The 19,473-nt window shown below is 44.4% G+C and overlaps 1 protein-coding gene across 1 annotated transcript in view; it reads left to right on the top strand.

Moving 5' to 3' along the window:
- Window positions 1-19,473, top strand: part of SLC7A1 (solute carrier family 7 member 1) — a 91,992-nt gene that overhangs the window by 66,967 nt on the left and 5,552 nt on the right. The window contains exons 4-11 of the mRNA XM_063951744.1: window positions 2,196-2,367; window positions 9,953-10,080; window positions 10,362-10,584; window positions 10,986-11,125; window positions 12,464-12,566; window positions 14,559-14,770; window positions 16,005-16,171; window positions 17,743-17,851. Of these exons, the coding sequence (XP_063807814.1) occupies window positions 2,196-2,367; window positions 9,953-10,080; window positions 10,362-10,584; window positions 10,986-11,125; window positions 12,464-12,566; window positions 14,559-14,770; window positions 16,005-16,171; window positions 17,743-17,851 (1,254 nt within the window). The remainder of the gene's footprint in view (window positions 1-2,195; window positions 2,368-9,952; window positions 10,081-10,361; window positions 10,585-10,985; window positions 11,126-12,463; window positions 12,567-14,558; window positions 14,771-16,004; window positions 16,172-17,742; window positions 17,852-19,473) is intronic.

The raw sequence follows: 19,473 nt of genomic DNA, 5'->3' as shown, positions 1-19,473 counted from the left end.
TTGGCACTTCCTGTGGTTGATCCTTAAATAGCTGTCAGCTGAGGCTGAACTACATGCAGCTCTCATTTGGCTCTGGACACTTGAACAGTGAGTATGGTTCTCCTGCAGCTACTCTCTGACATAGGACTATGGTTGGTGATCATTTCTTTTTTGCCTTTTAATTACAGATTTAGTGTTTGAAATATGCTTTGAGCCTTCAGCTGCCATGTGCTGTTCCTATAAATGACTAGGTATGATTTTCAATGGGTGGCCTTAGGTGTTTGCCTTATACCATTTAGTTATTTGTAATTTATCTAATAGGTTATCATTTCTTGCAGCATCTTCACTATGTTGAAAAAGCTATCTAGTACATCAGTGTGATCTGGTATGTTGTCCAGGTAACTACTTGTTGAGAAAGAATATTTACTCAGTGTAAGGTGATATCTAAGAGTGGAGGCGTCTCTAAATCACACATGGATTGAGATATTTTTTAAAGCACGATTTTGCTGTTTGGTGACAGTCCATAGGGCCTGGGAGGCACTGGTGGTGCTGGTGTTGAATAATCTGGGTTCTTATACATATTAATTTTAATTGTTTCTGATTGTATAGGTATTTTAAGTGCCAATCTTGATAAAGGTCCTCACATGGACCGAAACGTCGATGAAAAACGGCATCAACAGTGAACCTGAATAAAATTATATTGAATTTACAAGTGAATTCAGAGACTGATTTCTGGGCGTGAGTGCACCTTCAACCCAGGTGGTAGTTGCTATATATATATATGTATGTATGTATGTATGTGTGTGTGTGTATATGCATACATACATACATACAGTGTGTGTATATATATATTTCACACACACAGGTCCACGGTTATCTTGACAAGTTTTCTGCACCTAGGCACAACATGACTTATTAGCATAAACCCTTCATCTATTGTTCTCAGCTGCAATACAATACAGAGAACAATACAGCAGGGGATTAAGTCATCACAGCAGGGGATTGAGTCCGACTGGCCAGTCTCCGTTAATCCTATTAAAGGTCAAGATAAATGTGGACCCATCTGTGTGTGTGTATGTGTATGTATGTATATATATATATATATATATATATATATATATATATATATATATATATTACACATGACACTTCATTACATTAGTATGTTGTGTACGAATAGGATTAGATTTTAGCATAAGCTACTGTCTGTTTGCTTTTGTGGGGCACGAGTAGTGTACAGACTTGTTACTTCTGACGTTACCCTTGTGCAAATGCTAGTGATGTACAGCTGGTGCATTTGGTCTGACAGAACACATTGTATGTAAGTGCTCTTTCTTACTTGCATTTGCAGTGTGAATGTGCCCAATTCTACAAAAGCTCCATTGTGTGAATATTCTTGTCACTTACTGCGTCACAGTTGAAATGTTTTTTAATTCACATTACTTACGCTTCAGCATTATGCGGGCTACATTTGACTGTCACCAGCATACCTCTACTGACTTTTGCACTGGCTCTCAGTTATAGTAGATCACCAATAGACTGCATAGAAAACGTTGCCCCAGTGGTCAGACTTTAATGAAAATGAGCCAAGTCCTGGGCATCGGAGCCATGCAGGGAGGCTTTTCGCTGATGTGTGTCCTATGTGCACAGATAAAACTGGAAGGGACAAAACTGTATTGCTCGTGTACATAGACAGCTGTGTGTAGCAGGGTCTGTATCTGTATAGGAAGTGCTCCGATGCTGCAGCTTTTACATGCCAAGTTCCGTTGTGCTTAGTATTCAACTTTGTACATAAAACCAGTTCCCGTGCAGTTACAGTGGCTGCCCGTCATCTCTTTTAAGCAGTGTGCGGCTTTTCACTGATTCTGCGTTGCACATAATACGGAATATTTATAGAATTGTATGGTATGATTGCGTAGTGCCTCCGTCACGCTGGCCGTCATTTGATGTGTAGACGCCAGGTGTACGGGACACATCTGTACATATGCCGAAGTAGTTTCTTACTGTACCTTTGTTTTACACTGCTAAGAGGAACGCAATCCATATTCAGTTTTAATATAAATAATGTAATTGTCCTGTCACATTTATCTATAATTTCCCCAGTAATACATACATGCACGTTACCTGCAAAACAAAGTCCTCACTGTAGCTGTAACTTTCTAATGGTTTCATCCAGTATTGTCCTCACCTTTGTGTTAATTTTTTCTTCTTCTCAGCTCTGTTAACCATTGGGGTCAAAGAATCAGCCCTTGTAAGCAAGATCTTCACATGTGTCAACGTACTGGTCCTGTGTTTTGTCATCGTTTCCGGCTTTGTGAAAGGATCAATTAAGAACTGGCAGCTTTCAGAGGATGACCTCAACGGGACCAACATTACGCACTTCGACAAGTACGTTCGGAAGCTCTGCTGTTTTACACTGTATTCATGGAGGCTATTATATGTCACACCTGTTCTTAGTGGAGAGAGAGGAGCTATTCATAATGAGAGAATTAGTATAGAATGTCTGTACAGTGTGACTGACGGTCTAAATGTTTGTCTAAGATCTGTCTACTAATTCCCCAGAGCTGACCTTTCCCAGTGTGCAAAGCTAATCAGCTAAGGACTAATCTTGGCTATACTGAAGGATGCTGAGGCTTACCGTAACTTGCCATCACTGGATCAGAAGGTTATTAGGGGATTAAAATGTAGTCTCTGATCAGAGTATGTATAAGGCAGTGGGTTAATCAGGAGTGCAGGGGGTTAATCACGGGTGCTGGGAGCCCCTATACTGGAGGAGGCTTGGCCACACCCTGTTGGTTTCACTATGAAGAAGTTATGCACCACTGTGAAGTGTGCACATGCTATAAATGCACATGCCTGAGGTCCCCCTTCCTCGCCCCTCTCTGTTGTCCTGGATATAACTAAGATTTCTTTAACGTCCTAAGTGGATGCTGGGGACTCCGTAAGGACCATGGGGAATAGCGGCTCCGCAGGAGACTGGGCACATCTAAAGAAAGCTTTAGGACTATCTGGTGTGCACTGGCTCCTCCCCCTATGACCCTCCTCCAAGCCTCCGTTAGATCTCTGTGCCCGACCGAGAAGGGTGCACACTAGGGGCTCTCCTGAGCTTCTTAGTGAAAGTTTTAGTTTAGGTTTTTTATTTTCAGTGAGACCTGCTGGCAACAGGCTCACTGCATCGAGGGACTAAGGGGAGAAGAAGCGAACTCACCTGCGTGCAGAGTGGATTGGGCTTCTTAGGCTACTGGACATTAGCTCCAGAGGGACGATCACAGGCCCAGCTTGGATGGGTCCCAGAGCCGCGCCGCCGGCCCCCTTACAGAGCCAGAAGGCAGAAGAGGTCCGGAAAATCGGCGGCAGAAGACGTCCTGTCTTCAACAAGGTAGCGCACAGCACTGCAGCTGTGCGCCATTGCTCTCAGCACACTTCACACTCCGGTCACTGAGGGTGCAGGGCGCTGGGGGGGGCGCCCTGAGACGCAATAATAAACACCTTGGATGGCAAAAAATGCATCACATATAGCTCCTGGGCTATATGGATGCATTTAACCCCTGCCAAAATACATAAAAAAACGGGAGATAGGCTCCGCCCCCTTATCGGCGGCCTTATCTCCTCAGCACACTGGCGCCATTTTCCCTCACAGCTCCGTTGGAGGGAAGCTCCCTGGCTCTCCCCTGCAGTCACTACACTACAGAAAGGGTTAAAAAAGAGAGGGGGGCACAAATTAGGCGCAGTATTAACTATACAGCAGCTATAAGGGGAAAAACACTTATATAAGGTTATCCCTGTATATATATAGCGCTCTGGTGTGTGCTGGCAAACTCTCCCTCTGTCTCCCCAAAGGGCTAGTGGGGTCCTGTCCTCTATCAGAGCATTCCCTGTGTGTGTGCTGTATGTCGGTACTTTTGTGTCGACATGTATGAGGAGAAAAATGATGTGGAGACGGAGCAGATTGCCTGTAATAGTGATGTCACCCCCTAGGGGGTCGACACCTGAGTGGATGAACTGTTGGAAGAAATTACGTGACCGTGTCAGCTCTGTATAAAAGACAGTGGTTGACATGAGACAGCCGGCTACTCAGCTTGTGCCTGTCCAGACGTCTCATAGGCCGTCAGGGGCTCTAAAGCGCCCGTTACCTCAGATGGCAGATATAGACGCCGACACGGATACTGACTCCAGTGTCGACGGTGAAGAGACAAATGTGACTTCCAGTAGGGCCACACGTTACATGATTGAGACAATGAAAAATGTTTTTCACATTTCCGATAATACGAGTACCACCAAAAAGGGGTATTATGTTCAGTGAGGAAAAACTACCTGTAGTTTTCCTGAATCTGAGAAATTAAATGAGGTGTGTGATGATGCGTGGGTTTCCCCCGATAACAACTGATAATTTCTAAAATGTTATTGGCATTATATCCTTTCCCGCCAGAGGTTAGGGTGCGTTGGGAAACACCCCCTAGGGTGGATAAAGCGCTCACACGCTTGTAAGGGCTCTATCCTCTCCTGAGATGGCCGCCCTTAAGGATCCTGCTGATAGAAAGCAGGAGGGTATCCTAAAATGTATTTACACACATACTGGTGTTATACTGCGACCAGCAATCGCCTCAGCCTGGATGTGCAGTGCTGGGTTGGCGTGGTCGGATTCCCTGACTGAAAATATTGATACCCTAGATAGGGACAGTATATTTTTGCCTATAGAGCATTTGAAAGATGCATTTCTATATATGCGTGATGCACAGCGGAATATTTGCCGACTGGCATCAAGTCTAAGTGCGTTGTCCATTTCTACCAGTAGAGGGTTATGGACACGTCAGTGGTCAGGTGATGCGTATTCCAAACGGCATTTGGAAGTATTGCCTTATTAAGGGGAGGAGTTATTTGGGGTCGGTCTTTCAGACCTGGTGGCCACGGCAACAGCTGGGAAATCCACGTTTGTACCCCAGGTCGCCTCTCAACATGAGAAGACGCCGTATTATCAGGCGCAGTCTTTTCGTGGATAAGCGGGCAAAAGGTTCCTCATTTCTGCCCCGTGACAGAGGGAGAGGAAAAAGGCTGCAGAAATCAGCCAGTTCCCAGGAACAGAAACCCTCTCCCGCCTCTGCCAAGCCCTCAGTATACGCTGGGGCTTTACAAGCAGAATCAGGCACGGTGGGGGGCCCGTCTCAATGAATTTCAGCGCGCAGTGGGCTCACTCGCAAGTAGACCCCTGGATCCTTCAGGTGATATCTCAGGGGTACAAATTAGAATTCGAGACGTCTCCCCCTCGCCGTTTCCTAAAGTCGGCTTTACCGATGTTTCCTTCTGACAGGGAGACAGTTTTGGAAGCCATTCACAAGCTGTATTCCCAGCAGGTGATAATCAAGATACCCCTCCTGCAACAGGGAACGGGGTATTATTCCACACTGTTGTGGTACCGAAGCCGGACGGCTCGGTGAGACCTACAATGCAAAAGATACGTGGAATACCGCTTCACCAGCGCCTTACTACAATATGGAATTATGCTTTCTCAGTCTGTAGAATCAATATATCTCCTCTCGGCTTTTCTGTACTTGAGGAGATTTCACAGACCTCAAGTATGGATTAGGTACCGAAAAGAGAAAATGGTGGGCAAGATAGTGTAATACTGTTTAAAAATTTAATGACATACAAAACATGTCTCTTTAAAAAAACCAAACACAGTATGCAATTATAAAAACATATCAAATCTTGCAACTGACACCATCAGTGTCGGTGGGAGTAGGGGCTAATTACCGGATCCCTGAAGAAAACTGGGCTCATAAGCATATGATGGACATCAGTCTGAGCAGAGAAAATCACCAGGCTGCAGCTCCGGGATCCCTCAATCACAAGATTCCATCAACGATCAGATCAGCCTGTCCTCCTCCTCGTCCACGTCTGGGGTCTGTTACAAGGAAGTGAGCACCTACGCGTTACGACCCTCCCCGGGTCTTTCTCAAGGTCAGCTCAAAGTTGCAGCCTGGTGATTTTCTCTGCTCAGACTGATGTCCATCATATGCTTATGAGCCCAGTTTTCTTCAGGGATCCGGTAATTAGCCCCTACTCCCACCGACACTGATGGTGTCAGTTGCAAGATTTGATATGTTTTTATAATTGCATACTGTGTTTGTTTTTTTTAAAGAGACATGTTTTGTATGTCATTAAATTTTTAAACAGTATTACACTATCTTGCCCACCATTTTCTCTTTTCGGTACCTAATCCATACTTGAGGTCTGTGAAATCTCCTCAAGTACAGAAAATCCGAGAGGAGATATATTGATTCTACAGACTGAGAAAGCATAATTCCATATTGTAGTAAGGCGCTGGTGAAGCGGTATTCCACGTATCTTTTGCATTGTATGTTTCACTTGGGAGGTGGGAAAAGCCTCTTGTGGGTATACTGCACTACTGGCTGCCTTGTGCGCACTGTTGGGTACCTCAGTTTTCTCTCTATCACGGCTCGGTGAGACCGATTCTAAATCTAAAATCTTTGAACACTTACATACAGAGGTTCAAATTCAAGATTGAGTCACTCAGAGCAGTGATTGCGAACCTGGAAGAAGGGGACTACATGATGTCTCGGGACATCAAGGATGCTTACCTTCATGTCAAAATTTACCCTTCTCACCAAGGGTACCTCAGGTTTATGGTACAGAACTGTCACTATCGGTTCAGACGCTGCCGTATGGATGGTCCACGGCACCCCGGGTCTTTACCAAGGTAATGGCCGAAATGATGATGATCCTTCAAAGGAAGGGAATTTTAGTTATCCCTTACTTGGACAATTCCCTGATAAGGGTAAGATCCAGGGAACAGTTGGAGGTCGGTGTAGCACTATCTCAGGTAGTGTTGCTGCAGCACGGTTGGATTCTCAATATTCCAAAATCGCAGCTGGTTCCGACGACTTGTCTTCTGTTCCTAGGGATGATCCTGGACACAGTCCAGAAAAAGGTGTTTCTCCCGGAGGAGAAAGCCAGGGAGTTATCCGAGCTAGTCAGGAACCTCCTAAAACCGAGCCAAGTCTCAGTGCATCAATGCACAAGGGTTCTGGGTAAAATGGTGGCTTCCTACGAAGCAATCCCATTCGGCAGATTCCACGCAAGAACTTTCCAGTGGGACCTGCTGGACAAATGGTCCGGGTCGCATCTTCAGATGCATCAGCGGATAACCCTGTCACCAAGGACAAGGGGTCCCTCCTGTGGTGGTTGCAGAGTGCTCATCTTCTAGAGGGCCGCAGATTCGGCATTCAGGACTGGGTCCTGGTAACCACGGATGCCAGCCTGCGAGGCTGGGGAGCAGTCACACAGGGAAGGAATATCCAGGACTTATGGTCAAGCCTGGAGACATCACTTCACATAAATATCCTGAAGCTAAGGGACATTTACAATGCTCTAAGCTTAGCAAGACCTCTGCTTCAAGCTCAGCCGGTGTTGATCCAGTCGGACAACATCACGGCAGTCACCCACGTAAACAGACCGGGTGGCACAAGAAGCAGGAGGGCAATGGCAGAAGCTGCAAGGATTCTTCGCTGGGCGGAAAATCATGTGATAGCACTGTCAGCAGTATTCATTCCGGGAGTGGATAACTGGGAAGCAGACTTCCTCAGCACGACCTCCACCCGGGAGAGTGGGGACTTCACCCAGAAGTCTTCCACATGATTATAAACCGTTGGGAAAAACTCGACAGGTATTGCGACAGGTCCAGGGACCCTCGGGCAATAGCTGTAGACGCTCTGGTAACACCGTGGGTGTACCAGTCAGGGTATGTGTTCCCTCCTCTGCCTCTCATACCCAAGGTACTGAGATTGATAAGATGGAGAGGAGTAAGCACTATATTCGTGGCTCCGGATTGGCCAAGAAGGACTTGGTAACCGGAACTTCAAGAGATGCTCACGGAGGATCCGTGGCCTCTACCTCTAAGAAGGGACCTGCTCCAGCAAGGACCCTGTCTGTTCCAAGACTTACCGCGGCTGCGTTTGACGGCATGGCGGTTGAACGCCGGATCCTGAAGGAAAAAAGGCATTCCGGATGAAGTCATCCCTATCCTGATCAAAGCCAGGAAGGATGTAACCGCAAAAACATTATCACCGCAATTGGCGAAAATATGTTGCGTGGTGCGAGGCCAGTAAGGCCCGACGGTGGAAATTCAACTGGGTCGATTCCTACATTTCCTGCAAACAGGAGTGTCTATGGGCCTGAAATTGGGGTCCATTAAGGTTCAAATTTCGGCCCTGTCAATTTTCTTCCAAAAAGAACTAGCTTCAGTCCCTGAAGTTCAGACGTTTGTAAAAGGGGTACTGCATATACAGCCTCCTTTTGTGCCTCCAGTGGCACTTTGGGATCTCAATGTAGTTTTGGGTTCCAAAAGTCACATTGGTTTGAACCACTTAAATCTGTGGAGTTAAAATATCTCACATGGAAAGTGGTCATGCTGTTGGCCCTGGCCTGGGCCAGGCGCGTGTCAGAATTGGCGGCTTTATCCTGAAATAGCCCTTATCTGATGTTCCATTCGGACAGGGCGGAATTGAGGACTCGTCCTCAGTTTCTCCCTAAGGTGGTTTTCAGCGTTTCACCTGAACCAACCTATTTGTGGTGCCTGCGGCTACTAGGGACTTGGAGGACTCTAAGTTGCTAGACGTTGTCAGGGCCCTGAAAATATATGTTTCCAGGAGGGCTGGAGTCAGGAAATCTGACTCGCTGTTTATCCTGTATGCGCCCAACAAGCTGGGTGCTCCTGCTTCTAAGCAGACTATTGCTCGTTGGATTTGTAGCACAATTCAGCTTGCACATTCTGTGGCAGGCCTGCCACAGCCAAAAATCTGTAAATGCCCACTCCACAAGGAAGGTGGGCTCATCTTGGGCGGCTGCCCGAGGGGTCTCGGCTTTACAACTTTGCCGAGCAGCTACTTGGTCAGGAGCAAATACGTTTGTAAAATTCTACAAAATTGATATCCTGGCTGAGGAGGACCTGGAGTTCTCTCATTTGGTGCTGCAGAGTCATCCGCACTCTCCCGCCCGTTTGGGAGCTTTGGTATAATCCCCATGGTCCTTACGGAGTCCCCAGCATCCACTTAGGACGTTAGAGAAAATAAGAATTTACTTACCGATAATTCTATTTCTCATAGTCCGTAGTGGATGCTGGGTGCCCATCCCAAGTGCGGATTGTCTGCAATACTTGTACATAGTTATTGTTACAAAAATCGGGTTATTATTGTTGTGAGCCATCTTTCAGAGGCTCCTCTGTTATCATGCTGTTAACTGGGTTCAGATCACAGGTTATACGGTGTGATTGGTGTGGCTGGTATGAGTCTTACCCGGGATTCAAAATCCTTCCTTATTGTGTACGCTCGTCTGGGCACAGTATCCTAACTGAGGCTTGGAGGAGGGTCATAGGGGGAGGAGCCAGTGCACACCAGATAGTCCTAAAGCTTTCTTTAGATGTGCCCAGTCTCCTGCGGAGCCGCTATTCCCCATGGTCCTTACGGAGTCCCCAGCATCCACTACGGACTATGAGAAATAGAATTATCGGTAAGTAAATTCTTATTATTGCCCCAGATGAAAGCAGCCCATTTCAGGTCTACTCTATGCTTGTTTGCACTATTTAAATCTTGTGTAGACTAGTACAAGGAGTATTTGGAACAGTAGCCAAGTAGTATTGGACACAGATTTGACTGAATATATTTATGCTGGTAATACAGAGCCTCGAGGTAATAAAAAACAGGACTTAGAAGGATACATTTAAGCTTGATGGACACTGTGCAACTACTACCATGTCACAAGGCGTGCCTCGCACTCCATTGAGGTGCGCAGGAATACATGTGATGTCAGCAGTACCTTATATATGGCTGCTATGTTGGCAGCGGAGCATTGCCGCAATGCAGAAATATATCAAATGTAAAATTTAACAGACCTACAGTATATGTACTGTGTCCATTAATGTGAGGTACGTGATCTGTTTCTTACATTCTCATTGTAGTAATACAAATTCCAGCACTTGGAATTATGGCACTGGTGGATTTATGCCTTATGGATTTTCTGGAGTACTTTCTGGGGCTGCTACCTGCTTCTATGCATTTGTTGGATTTGATTGCATCGCTACTACAGGTGGGTACAGGCTACGGCCATAGGTAAATTACTTTACACTAGAATTACTCCAATGATGTCCACAGGGCTTATACAATATGGCACAACCACTGTTGGAATGGTCTCATTTTATTGTTTCAATGTATTGCTTTTTTCACAAAAATACTCACTTTCACTAGCTCTCGCTCTCTCTCGCTCTCTCTCTATCTATCGCGCGCGCGCAGTCTGGCACCCACTTGAACCCAAATTTCTTTGGGTTCAAGATAGATAATACATATTATAGGTTTGTTTCTTGCTCCCAGGTGAAGAAGTGAAGAACCCTCAGCGAGCCATTCCTATCGGCATTGTGGCATCTCTCCTTATCTGCTTTGTGGCGTACTTTGGAGTGTCTGCGGCCCTCACCCTCATGCAGCCCTATTATAAGCTGGATACCCTCAGCCCTTTGCCGGAGGCGTTCACTTACATAGGATGGCATGGCGCGAGATACGCTGTGGCTGTTGGGTCCCTGTGTGCTCTTTCTACCAGGTACGTCACTTTAGATGGTCTTAGGGGAGCGCACCACTCACTCAAGTGTACATTATTTAACAATATAATACAAATTCAGCATATGGTCAGCTCGCATTTTTCGCCCTGGCATTCACGGGGTAGCTAGCTATTGTGGTCTCAGTACAACATTTAAGACCATGGAGAGACTAACTTCAAACGATAGAATTTTATTTTGTCACACTTTAACTTTTATGAATCCTAGACAAATAGGACCAGAGCGAATAATGTGCAAAAATATTTTGCAAAAATGTATGTTTTATTTAATTTTTCTAAAAATTAAACTAGATTGTGGTTAATACTTTTTAAGTTGGTGATTTGTATCACATTTGGGTTGAATGTTGCATTGTTTAATTATATGTAATTATTTTTGTTCTATATAGCCTTCTTGGTTCCATGTTTCCTATGCCTCGTGTGATCTATGCCATGGCGGATGATGGGCTGCTATTTAAAGTTTTAGCCAGAGTTAGTGAGAAAAGTAAGACGCCGGTAATAGCTACAGTTTCATCTGGATTTGTGGCAGGTAAGGACGGAGATGCCCATTATTCAGCCAACACTAATGTTCCCCAGGCTATACTATACCGGAATAGCTTTGTACCGATCTTAAATAAAAATAATTCTGTATCAATCCTTTTATTAGTCACCTTAGTTCACTAAATGGCAAAATAGCTCCCTTGTAAATGATACTTACTTCTATCATCCATATAATAGACAGTGGGGGAGATTTATCAATTCTTGGTGAAGGGGAGAAGTTACCCATAACAACCTATAAGCTTCTGTCATTTTACAGACTGTGCTAGAAAAATAACAGAAGCTGCATAATTGCTTTGAGCTACTTCTCCACTTTATCTCTCCAAGATGTCATAAATCTCCCCCTGTGTCTTTGGTGTTGTAACCTCCATTGAGCATCCTCCCTGTCTTTGTGGTGTACAGTTAACAATTTGTACTCCTGATTCTAGGATTCAAGTCCCGGTGATTTTTCTTAAAATTAATAGGAAAAATCTGTGTGTTGGGGTTGCAAGAAAATAGACGCAGTGATTTCTATGGAAATCAATTTCTCATTTTCCTTCCTTCAATTGAAAAGGGAAAAACTGTCCGGCTGCAGGAAAAACCACAGGGTGTTTCAAATTGAGCGCACAACTGAGTGTGCCCCTATGTACGCATTATATAAAGAACAATAAATAAATCTGATAATTTTGTACAATCTTAAAATACCTAATGGCAGTTGGCTGTAAACTACTAGAGGCTATTCAGGGCATGAAGAGAGAGAAATGTGACCAGTCACCCATAGGATATATTTTTGATCTTGCCTCATGCATTACTGGTCTTGTGTTCCTGAGTCAGATACTTTGCTCCGTCACTTTATTTGGTGCAGGCAGATTGTGGCCCAGGCATCTGAATCTAGTATTCTGGTAATCTGCCAATGTTTATTTAGTAAAAGGTAATGGTAAGAACATTAACGTCTTTTTGTCTTCGGAATCTCCTTCCATGATATCATTTTAGCTTTCTGAATGTTATTTTGAGTTGTAATAGAGGGGGCAGATTTATTAAGCCTGGTGAAGTGATAAAGTGGAAGGTGATAACTCACCAGCCAGTCAGCTCCTAACTGTCATTTTTCAAACCCAGTCTGTAACCTGATTGGCTGGTGCATTATCACCTTCCACTTCACTTCACCAGGCTTAATAAATCTGCCCCTGAGTTCACCACATATGTGTACCTTAAACAGAGACCCTTCTGCGAGTTGCATAACATAGAAACCCATAGCCTAAAATACACAAACCTAACTAAATAAATCTAACTCCATTTCTTCAGATCATTAAGTTCTATTAACCAGAATTATTTCCTCTCTCTTGCTTTCCAGCCTTGATGGCGTTCTTGTTTGACTTAAAAGACTTGGTGGATTTGATGTCCATTGGGACACTTCTGGCCTATTCCTTGGTGGCGGCCTGTGTGTTAGTGTTAAGGTAATGATGAAATTCTATATGTCTCCTGCATAGCACTTAAATCCACACTGCGTAGTCTATATTGTAATAATGGCATTATATATAGAAAGACATACATTAGAGATATTTGTTAGTTGTGTGAATTTTATCAGTACAAAATATTGTTTCCATTCCATCCCATATTGCTTCTTTTATTAATCTAGTTCTTCTATGACCTATACATTCCTGTGACCTTCAGCAAGCTGGTGTGATACTCGCATATGCCATGATGCTGTGGTTGGGAAACCAGTGTTCTACAGCATTTAAAAAAAGGTTACACTGATTGTATGGGGGAAAGCGGTATTGTAACTGAACTAAGGGAAACAATCCCCAGTTATGTGTTTCACGTTCGTGATAGACATGTCCATGGGTTAGAACTTCTTTGTTCAGATTTGGACTTTTTCTGAAAAATATGAGCACTAGGGGGCACCCTATTCCCTTTTTTAATCAATGGATGACCGTTAAACATCATGATAGTTAAATATATGATATCTACACTCAAAGGTAGTTTTACAGCTCCCACTTATGGTCATTAGCAGTCATCCAGAGATGGAATGTTTTCTGCTGAGAATAATGTATTCATAAGTTGTTCTAATCATTTATACAAAGAAGTGAAAATAAACCAGACTCCTCTTTACTTTATGGTGTTTTCCTTTTTAAATAGAGAGCATGTTACATACCCCCCAACATGACCCATTGTGACCACACGTCACTGATACAAAATGCTGTCCCTAGACTTCCTTGGCAGGAAGTCCAGGAACAGAGTAAGTTGTACCCAATGGAATAGGTCCTGTTGGAGGGTATGATGTTACATGAAACCATGAAGGCTTCCTTTCATTATGGAGTAAGCTGAAGTGAAGCTCATGACCTCCTCGTTCATTTTGCTTTATTACATGCTTAGTTTCACTTCAGCACTTGTGTGTTGTCATTGGTAGCGTGCTTTGTGTTTCCGCTTTGTATTTTGTGTGTGTGTGTGTGTGTGTGTGTATGTGTGTGTGTGTATACAGTGATCAGCCACTGACGGGTGAAGTGAATAACATTAATAATCTTGTTACATTGGCACCTAATAAGGAGTGCAGTATATTAGACAGCAACTGAAAACTCTTGAGGTTGTTGTGTTGAAAACAGGAATAAATGGGCGACTTTGATAAGGGCCAAATTATGATGGCTAGACAGCTTGGGCAGAGCATCCACAAAATGGCAGGCGTTATGGGGTGTTTCCGATGCAGTTGTTGGAACCTACCAAAGTGATGCATGGAAGGTCAACTGGTGAACGAAACCAGGGTCATGGGTGCCCAGTGTTCGTGGGGGGCAAATGTTAGCCCATCTGGTCCTATCTCACAGAAGAGCTGTGGTAGCACAGATTGCAGAAAAAGTTCATGCTGGTAATGATCGAAACCTGTCCAAACACTTAAAGCATTGCAGCTTACTGCGTAGCTGCAGAACGGCCACCGTGACCATACTGACCTCTGTCCACCACCACAAGTGCCTGCTATGGGCACGTAAGTGTCGGAACTGCACCATGGAGCAATGGAAGATAGTGGCCTGGTCTGATGTATCACATTTTCTGTTACATCATGTTGATGGCTGTGGTTACCTGGGGAAGATATGGCACCAGGATGCACTATAAGAAGAAGGTAAGCCGGTGGAGGCAGTGTGTTGCTCTGAGCAATGTTCTAATAGGAAACCTGCCATTCATGTGCATTTTACTTTGACACATACCACCTACCTAAATATTCTTGCAGACCAAAGGGTTCAAGGTGCTGGCTTAGCCTAAAAATTCCCCAGATCTCAATCCAATTGAGCATCTGTGGTATGTGCTGGAAAAACAAGTCCAAGCCATGGAGGCCCCACCTCACCTTACACAACTTTAAAGCATCTTCTGCTAATGTCTGTGCTATGGATGATCAGTGTGCCTATGTGAAGGGAAAAAAAATGTATACAATATTCGAAAGTGCTTTTACTGTTTTACAGGTATCAACCAGAACAGCCAAATATCGCTTACCAAATGGCAAGAACGAATGATGACGCTGATATCATCAATGAATCTGCCAGTACCAGTGAGTCTCAAAACGCCATTCTGGGAGAGGATGAGAAATTTGCGATCCAGGCGCTCTTGTTCCCACCAAACTTAGAACCAACCAGACTATCAGGGTCCATAGTAAACTACTCTGCGAGTATTATAGGTAAGTGCTTTAGTTGAACTGTGAACAGACTATTTCTTCTTTATGGTTTTGTCGTTGGGTACAGAATACATTTTATTTTGTTCTTTACTCTAGCTGACCATATACTTTTATGTATGGTGTAAGATGTTTGCCTGTACCCATATCCCCCACCAGGGATGGCCATCATGCAGCACAGTCCAAAAATTCAAATAGGGGAGTCACACCAACTGTCAGTGAGTCCCGGACAGCGATGTTTGGGGTGGCAGTTGGTGTGGCTCCCTTATTTGAATTTTGCAATGCACTGCAGCCCCACCTCTGAAACCCTGTGTGATAAGAGGATGGGGAGGGAACAGGTCTGTAGGGCCCAGTCCTGTCACTCCATGCCGTGGGGTCATTCCTACTAGGTGCAAGTTGTTTCATGAATCTCGCAGACTTTGCATGAATACGCGCTCCAGAGAATTCTCCAATTCCATTAAAATGCTTAGTTGTGGTACTCGCAGCGGAGTTTTACGAATTGTCAGCCATATGCGGTGTGAGAGAAGTGCATGAAAAGTGGGGGTAGCCTTCCTGGATCCCCCAAAAATGACTATTTTGTTTGCAGACTCATACAGAAGGCTGTTAGTGGGCATAAGGAATGGAGGTTTTAAACGGTGTTAAATGGCTGATTTGTGCATTTTTAATTTTTATTAATAAAAAAAAAAAAAAAGGCTACTTTTCATTTACTTTCAAACGAAAGAATGCAAAAAAAAAAAAAAAAATAGTACAAAAGATGCTGTAAGGGGTACTTTGAGGTGGCTTTAAAAAAAAAAAAGTAAAAAATGATGAAACGATTATTTTTCAAAATAAATATAATTAAATTTGGGGTACATAAAGCAACAAAATAGTTGGTTTTGGGGTAATTTGAGGTAGTTTTATTTAATTTTTTTTAAAACCCCAAAACATGTAATTATTTGACTAATTAGTCATTAGCTGGAGTATTTTCCCTACCACCTCTCACCCTCTGAGATGTGAACAGAAAAATGGCAGTTTACTCTGGTTCAGTGCGAGTTTCTACTTAAATTGCTTAATGCGAATTTGCAGATAAACAGCAACTCGCATTCTGCAACGCCCACCTAATAAGATTGACCCCTTTATGTTGCTTTCAGCAGATTGGAAATGATCGACCCTATAATTGCAATAGAATTCAACAGATCCTCTAGGGGGAGCTCTCTTCTGGCTGCTAGTGGATTTCATGCTGTGCCTCTTGCCTTTCCAGGTCTGCTCATTATCTCCTTTTGTTGCCTCACTGTCTTTGGTCAAGAGTCCCTGGTAAATGGAAGCGCGTCTGTTATTATTCCACTCTCAATCATTCTGCTTTTATGTTTCATCACCACCATCATCATCTGGAGACAACCAGAGAGCAAAACTAAACTGTCTTTTAAGGTAATCCACACATTCTGGTAACATGGTTGATGGGTATTTAGAATGCGGATGAGATATGTAGTGCCCTATGCAGTGACTTATATCACTGACTGCAGTAGCAGCAATATAGCAGGAGGGAATTGCAGTGTCTGTAATGATCTACCAGGATAATGGGCTATAGGTACACAGACTGGCCCCTTTATGAACCTATTCATCTCAATTACAATTCTAAAGTAATGTGTTTTGTGTTAACTATGTATATAATATATAGGGGTGTATGCAATTGCGGTCGAATTCCGGCTGGAATTCGACTGTTTTTTAATTCAACACAATTCGACAGTCAGACACCCTCCCGCCGGGACCCGAATTCGACATATTCAATAAAAAACGGACTCGACAGTCCCGCTGTCGAAAAACTGACCAATTGACGATAGTGTGCGTCCTGGATTCGACTTCATGGACGGCACAAAAGTGTTTAAAAAACCCTGAAAAAAAAATGCGTGGGGTCCCCCCTCCTAAGCATAACCAGCCTCGGGCTCTTTGAGCCGGTCCTGGTTGTAAAAATACGGGGGGGGGGGGGGGGGGGGGAAATGACTGGATCCCCCGTATTTTAACAACCAGCACCGGGCTCTGCGTCGGGTCCTGGTGCAAAAAATACGGGGGACAAAAGACGTAGGGGTCCCCCGTATTTTTAACACCAGCACCGGGCTCCACTAGTCAGAGAGATAATGCCACAGCCGGGGGACACTTTTATACCGGTCCCTGCGGCCGTGGCATTAAATCCCTAACTAGTCACCCCTGGCCGGGGTACCCTGGAGGAGTGGGGACCCCTTAAATCAAGGGGTCCCCCCCTCCAGCCACCCAAGGGCCAGGGGATTTAATGCCACGGCCGCAGGGACCGGTATAAAAGTGTCCCCCGGCTGTGGCATTATCTCCCCAGCTAGTAGAGCCCGGTGCTGGTGTTAAAAATACGGGGGACCCCTACGTCTTTTGTCCCCCGTATTTTTGGCACCAGGACCGGACGCAGAGCCCGGTGCTGGTTGTTAAAATACGGGGGATCCCCTGTCATTTTTTCCCCCTGGATTTTTACAACCAGCACCGGCTCAAAGAGCCAGAGGCTGGTTATGCTTAGGAGGGGGGACCCCACGCATTTTTTTTCCAGGATTTTTAACCCATTCCCACCCCTTCCCACTGAAAAACATGCTCTGATCTCTCCATATTATTTTAGTCCGTAAAAAAAAAAAATGTTCTTTTAAAAAATCTATTAAATAATACTTGTGGCTCCTAAATAGACAAACCAAGTAGATAATCCCTTCTAATATTATAGATATGCTATTGGCAATCAAAAAAACACAAAAAAAAAACAACATGTTTTTGCTATCCTGCTATTCAATGCTGGTAATCTGGGCGTTGAATAGCGGGGGACGGGACCACTACACAAATACGCCCACCCATGATGAGACCACGCCCCCCTGTTGTACCGACCTGGCTGCCCCCTCCCACATGGAAGGGGGCAGCTGCAAAGTCGGTAAGTTTGTTAGTATGTCAGGCCTGGGAGAGTCATTCTAAACCTATATGTATGTCCTTTCTAGGTACCGTTCCTTCCTGTGCTTCCTATCTTCAGTATTTTTGTAAATGTATATCTGATGATGCAGTTAGACAAAGGCACCTGGATAAGATTTGCAATTTGGATGATTATAGGTACGGTACAGTATATGAATTAAGCCATTGACTTGTTTGTTTTTATTTTGTTTATTGTTTTATTTTGTATGTGCTTATCTGGCTTTATTGAATCTTAGGTGCTGACATTATATAGTATTCCTAATGTATGTATGTATGTATGTATGTATATATTATTAATTTAATAAGTTTATTATATTGCGTAGCAAATTCTGTTGCACTTTAAAATTTGAGAAAAACGATGGCTCATGCAACACACACACACACACACACACACACACACACACACACACACACGTGAACAGACGACATTGAAATGCGTATGAGGGGCTGTTTTGCTTCAGGCAGGCCCAGACCTCCCGGCAGGGCATCAGTCTACAGTAGTCTAATGTAATACACAGTTGGAGCCACTTAGCACTGCCTTTAACTACGGTTTTTACAAATACATTTTCTTTATCAGAATTAGACATGAACAGTTCGGATTTACTCTGTTCTTTTTGCTATACTAACTCAAGTTCGGATGTATCCTATTGGCTGTCCAAAATATGTGAGCTGGATAGGCAATAGGTTGCCTTTCTGAGAACCGAACGTAACGGAGTAAATCGGCACTGCTCATCTCTAATACTGATAGGAGATATACTCCTTTATTTATTTAAAGATGGTAATAAGGGTCATATATCAACTCGAAAACTCTGTATCTACACTTGTTTTGTAACGTACATAAACAAATGGGCAAAACCAGAAAAACAATGACTTGCAGTACAAAACAATGTAGGAGAAGTACATGGTACATAAACATTCCTACATCAGTGGACATGACACTGAAATAAACATCAGGGTGGCAGAAACCGAGGGTTAGCTGCCGTTGTAGGGAATATGGAGTAGAAGATAGTCAGCGAAGGAAAGGCACATGAGGGCAGAGGGCCCTGCTTGTGAGCGCTTACATTCTAAAGGGGAGGGGCAGACCAACACTGGTGACACAGATGGGGTAGACGGTGAGCGAGGAACAGAGGGTTATAGGCCCTACACACATGCCGATTTTTTGAAAGATATGAACGATCTCGTTCATAAATGAACGAAAACTCGTTCATATCTTTCAGTGTGGAGGCTCCAGCGATGAACGATGCGCGGCCCCGCGCTCGTTCATCGCTGGTCCCCCGTCGGCTGTGCATGCAGGCCAATATGGACGATCTCGTCCATATTTGCCTGCACGTTTATGGAGCCGGGTGACGGGGGAGTGAAGAAACTTCACTCCCCCCGTCACTGCCCCCCCGCCGCCGGGTCGGCCGTATCGGCCGTCGGGCACCTCGGCTGCACATCGCCATATGTGTAGGGCCCCTTAGGATGAGAGATGGCTGGGTTTGATGAAGTGGGTCTTGGGAGCCCATTTGAAGTTTGTAAAGAAGAGGAGTGTCTGATGGGAAAGGCAGAGAATTCCAGAGGTAGGGAGCAGCACGTGCTAGTCTTGGCATCAGGAGTGGGAGGAAGTAATCAGTCGGCAGGCATTTAATGTTTTCCCTCCCTTCCTGGTCCGTAGATTTACTGCCGTAAACCCGATTGTACGAAATCTAAAACTGCTGCTGGCCATGCACATTTTTGCAAAGACTTTACATTGTCATGCTTGTCTTCATTATGAAGCGGTT

Source organism: Pseudophryne corroboree, chromosome 2 (genome assembly GCF_028390025.1).
Source record: "Pseudophryne corroboree isolate aPseCor3 chromosome 2, aPseCor3.hap2, whole genome shotgun sequence".
NCBI lineage: Eukaryota > Metazoa > Chordata > Amphibia > Anura > Myobatrachidae > Pseudophryne > Pseudophryne corroboree.
The sequence above is the reverse complement of the archived record's forward strand: the minus strand, read 5'-3'. Positions and strand labels throughout refer to the sequence as shown.